Below are 4,475 nucleotides of genomic sequence, written 5' to 3'. Positions count from 1 at the left end.
GGGGTGGGCCGGTGGGAGCACTGGGTTGCACAGGGCCTGAAGTAGTGGGTTTTGTAAGGTTTGAGTTACCTCTTGTATAAGAAATAAATAAATACTGAAGAAAGAATACAAAATACTGAAGAAAGTACATAACCTTGAGCTCCAAAGATTGTTGGAAATAACCACGCTGTCTAAGTCCGGCTCGGACTAGAGTCAATCATCGTGTACGTGTAGGAGTCCTAATCCTAGTTAGCTATAGGCTGTTTGGTTTAGCTCCTATATATACTTACATATACCCTGTAATCTCTACATCGAACTTAGATCAAAGCAATAAGATAATCAGGAACGACACATTCCTGTTGCCATCAATCCAGCGTCCAGTGTTCTCGCGTGCGTGCGTTGTGTCGGCGGCGTGTACGTAGGTCCATGCATGTACTAGTTACTAGCTAGCTACGTACCGGAGAATCGATCCAGCTGTGTGTGTGCCTGTTTATTGCATACGTGTGTATCTCCAGGAAGAAGACAGCTTGTGCGTACGTGTGAGCGACGGCCGAAAGCACAGGTCGCCGAATCGCGTTGTACAAAGTACGCCGGAAAGTACTTGGCGTACGGGACTGTGCCAACAATTGGTATCTAGAGCTTTGGTATTGACGTGATTCTCGGAAAGCAATCGAAGGATCATGTCGACCACGGGCAAGGAGATTGTGACGGCGGCAGCGGGAGCACCGATGCCGATGGTGGGGGGATCACAATTCCCCCGTCTGGATCGAGAGGACTACGCACTATGGGCGATGAACATGGAGGTCGCGATGGAGGGAGCTGAGTTCTGGGAAGCCGTCGACCCGGGCGGCGCCGAGTACGCAAAGGGCGCGGCGAAGTACCGGAAAGATCGTCAGGCGTTAACAGCGATCTACTCCGCCATGCCGAAGGATGTGCTGCAACACCTCGTCGGAAAGAACTCGGCGAAGGAGGCATGGGAGACCATCAAGATCCTGCACCAGGGTCATGACCGTGTCAAGGAAGCACACCTTCAGTCCCTGATGAGAAGCTACGAGTGCCTGAAGATGGATGAAAGTGAGACGGTTGATCAGTTTGCCGCCCGTCTCAAGACCCTCGTCAATGGCATACGCAGCTATGGTTCAACCCTAGAAGAAGTTGCGATCGTCCGACGATTTTTGCGCGCCGCGCCGGAACGCTACATTCAGATTGTCACGTCGATCGAGCAATGTCTCGACCTGAAGACTCTCACGGTTGAGGATCTCGTCGGAAGGTTCAAGGCCCATGACGAGAGAACTCGTCTCAGTTTCGGCGACGCGGAGGCGAGTGAGCACCTCATGCTTACAAAGGCGCAATGGATCGCCCTGTCGAAAGAAAAGCAAGGCCAATCTACGAGCAGCGGCAAGAAGAAGGGGAAGGGGAAGCAGCGCTCGGCGAGAAAGAACTTTGCCGACTCGGACGACGAGGATGCGCCTGCACCACCGAGGAGGAAGTTTGACATCAGAAAAGTGAGGTGTCATAAGTGTGGCCTCCTCGGTCACTTCAAGGCTAACTGCGAGGAAGCACCGAAGCAACGGGCGCTTATGGCCGAGGAAGGAGACGATGGGGATATGATGCTAATGTGCGAGCTAGTGGACGAAGAGGATCCAGATGATCTTGGTCAGCTGGACATGGGTCCGGTGAGTGCATCTGCGTCAGTAAACCCAGGCGAAGTTATGGCGCCAGAAGACCATGACCCAAGGCGTGACAGTGTGATTACGCTAGTAAACCCGGGCGAAGTCGCGGCACCAGAAGACCATGACGGAAGGCGTGACGGTGTGGTCACGTTAGAAGCAGGCAAAGAAGTGGCGACAAAAGCCCATGACACAATGCGTGATGGTATGGTCGCGCTAGAAATCGGCGAAGACGTGTCGCCAGAAGAACATGACGCGGGGCGTGATGAAGCGATCATCCCAGAAGAACGCAACATGCGGCGAGCTACACTCAGACCAGATGAATTTGGCGCATACGTGATTTTGGATAGTGCAACGACGAGTTGCGCGGATGGGTCTAGTGGCGTTGTGAAGGTGGCAACGAGCGGCGTCGCGTCACACGCCAATTCACTAGCTCCATCGGCTGTGTTGCAGGTGCCGGGCGAGAGTGCTTCGCTCGATGACTCAGTGAGCACGTGTGCGAGCCAGGTTGCTGGCACTGCAGGCGGCAGCCCAGCGGCAACTGAAAGCAGCAGTAGCAGCAACACGTACGTGGCTGGTGCTGCCTTGCCAGATAGCGCGTGCAGCCCAACAAACGGGCTGGATGAGACTGGCTACTATATGCCTCATGCACACAGGCCAGGGAACCAACCACCACGTGGTGGTGATGGTCTACGAGACAAAGCAGGGAAGCAAAGCCCAGAAAATTTGCAAGGCGCAGAAAATTGTGCAGAAGGCAGTTCACCACCATGTGGAGGACCGAACGATGCCAAAAAAGGTGACGGGCAGCAGCGATGGAGTCCAGTAAACAGCAGGCTTGGAAGCCAGGTAAAAGAAGCAAAATCGCCAGCAATGGTAACTTTGGCAAGTTTAGATTCTTCAATAGCACACGAACGACGCGTGTTGGATCTCTCTCCAGAAGCAGGGCTTCAGATAAATTTGGTGAAGATGAAAAGTAAAGGGCAACGAAGTTTGCACATCGAGGAACCGGAAATTTTTGAAGATGCAAATATGGAGGAGTGTTGGCGTCGTGCTATGAATGAAGAGTTGTGGTCGATCCAAGACAACAATACATGGGAGCTCGCGGATCTTCCCAACGGTCAGAACGCCATAGAGCTCAAGTGGGTGTACAAAGTCAAGAAAGATGCCGAAAGAAACTTGATGAAGCATAAAGCAAGGCTTGTAGCTAAAGCATGCGTGCAAGAGCAAGATGTGGACTTCAAAGAAGTGTTCGCTCCAGTTGCAAGGATGGACTCGGTGAGACTACTTATAGCTCTCGCGGCTCAAGAATCTGGGAGGATACATCACTTGGATGTGAACTCCGCGTTTTTGACCGGGGAGTTAGAAGAAGAATTGTATGTGAAGCAACCACCAGGGTACATCCAAGAAGGAGAGGAACACAAGGTATTGAAGCTACACAAGGCGTTGTACGGGCTACGACAAGCTCCTCAGGCATGGAATGTTGAGCTTGACCGTACATTGATTTCTCTTGGATTTGAGAAAGCCCCACTAGAGCATGCTATGTACAAGCGAGGTGATGGCAATGATCGTCTACTAGTGGGCATCTATGTGGATGATTTGCTGATAACTGGAGCAGACGAAGAGGTGATTGCAAACTTCAAACTACAAATGAAGAAGCTATTCAAGATGACTGATCTAGGGCTCTTGAGTTACTACCTCGGGATCGAGGTACAGCAAAAGCCGGAGGGGATCATAATATGCCAGGAGGCATATGCAAAGAAGGTACTTGAAAGTTGTGGCATGAAAGATTGCAATCCAAGTCATGTTCCGATGAAGCCTCGTCTCAGACTAAGCAAGAAGAGTGAAGCACCCGCGGTTGATGCAACGGAGTATAGAAGTGTGGTCCGAAAGTTGAGGTATCTCACGAATACAAGACCAGACTTGGCCTATTCCGTTGGCATAGTGAGTCGCTTCATGGAAGCACCCACGACGGAGCATTGGGCAGCGGTGGAAAATATACTCAGGTACATCAAAGGGACAACAAATTTCGGTTGTGTCTACTTGAGAAAGAAGAAGAAGGAGATGGTGGAGCTACTTGGCTACAGTGATAGCGACATGGCAGGAGATGTGGACGACCGTAAAAGTACCTCGGGCGTGGCATATTTTTTGGGAGGAAGCATAGTGAGTTGGCTGTCACAAAAGCAGAAGGTGGTCGCATTATCATCTCGTGAAGCAGAGTATATTGCAGCTGCAACCGCGGTGTGTCAAGGTGTGTGCCTTGGAAGGCTACTCGGTGACCTCACAGGTAAGGAACCGGAACGAGTGATGCTGAACGTTGACGACAAGTCTACAATCTCTCTGTGGAAGAATCCGGTGCATCATGGTCGATGCAAGGACATCGATACAAGGTATCGATACCTAAGGGAGTGCGTGGAAGAAAGCAAAGTTGACGTCAACTACGTTTGCACCGATGACCAGCTTGCAGATATCCTAACTAGATCTTTGGGACGACAGAAGTTCGTGAAGATACGGCGAAGGATCGGTGTCCAAGCTGTGACGTGAGGACATCGTGTTTACGGGGGTGATTGTTGGAAATAACCACGCTGTCTAAGTCCGGCTCGGACTAGAGTCAATCATCGTGTACGTGTAGGAGTCCTAATCCTAGTTAGCTATAGGCTGTTTGGTTTAGCTCCTATATATACTTACATATACCCTGTAATCTCTACATCGAACTTAGATCAAAGCAATAAGATAATCAGGAACGACACATTCCTGTTGCCATCAATCCAGCGTCCAGTGTTCTCGCGTGCGTGCGTTGTGTCGGCGGCGTGTACGTAGGTCCATGCA

The 4,475-nt window shown here is 51.1% G+C and overlaps 1 protein-coding gene across 1 annotated transcript; it reads left to right on the top strand.

Annotated features, from left to right (window-relative positions):
• The first annotated feature begins 707 nt into the window (after positions 1-707).
• Positions 708-4,190, top strand: LOC141040650 (uncharacterized). Its single transcript, XM_073506770.1, has one exon. The coding sequence runs from the start codon at positions 708-710 to the stop codon at positions 4,188-4,190; it is 3,483 nt and encodes a 1,160-aa protein (XP_073362871.1).
• The last annotated feature ends 285 nt before the right edge of the window (positions 4,191-4,475 follow it).

The sequence above is a fragment of the Aegilops tauschii genome, chromosome 2 (genome assembly GCF_002575655.3).
Source record: "Aegilops tauschii subsp. strangulata cultivar AL8/78 chromosome 2, Aet v6.0, whole genome shotgun sequence".
Taxonomy (NCBI): domain Eukaryota; kingdom Viridiplantae; phylum Streptophyta; class Magnoliopsida; order Poales; family Poaceae; genus Aegilops; species Aegilops tauschii.
This window is presented reverse-complemented; position numbering and strand designations above follow the sequence as displayed.

Bases quoted from the DNA above. Each gene is read 5' to 3' on its own strand.
- LOC141040650 (XM_073506770.1), top strand. From the start codon at position 708: ATGCCGATGGTGGGGGGATCACAATTCCCCCGTCTGGATCGAGAGGAC.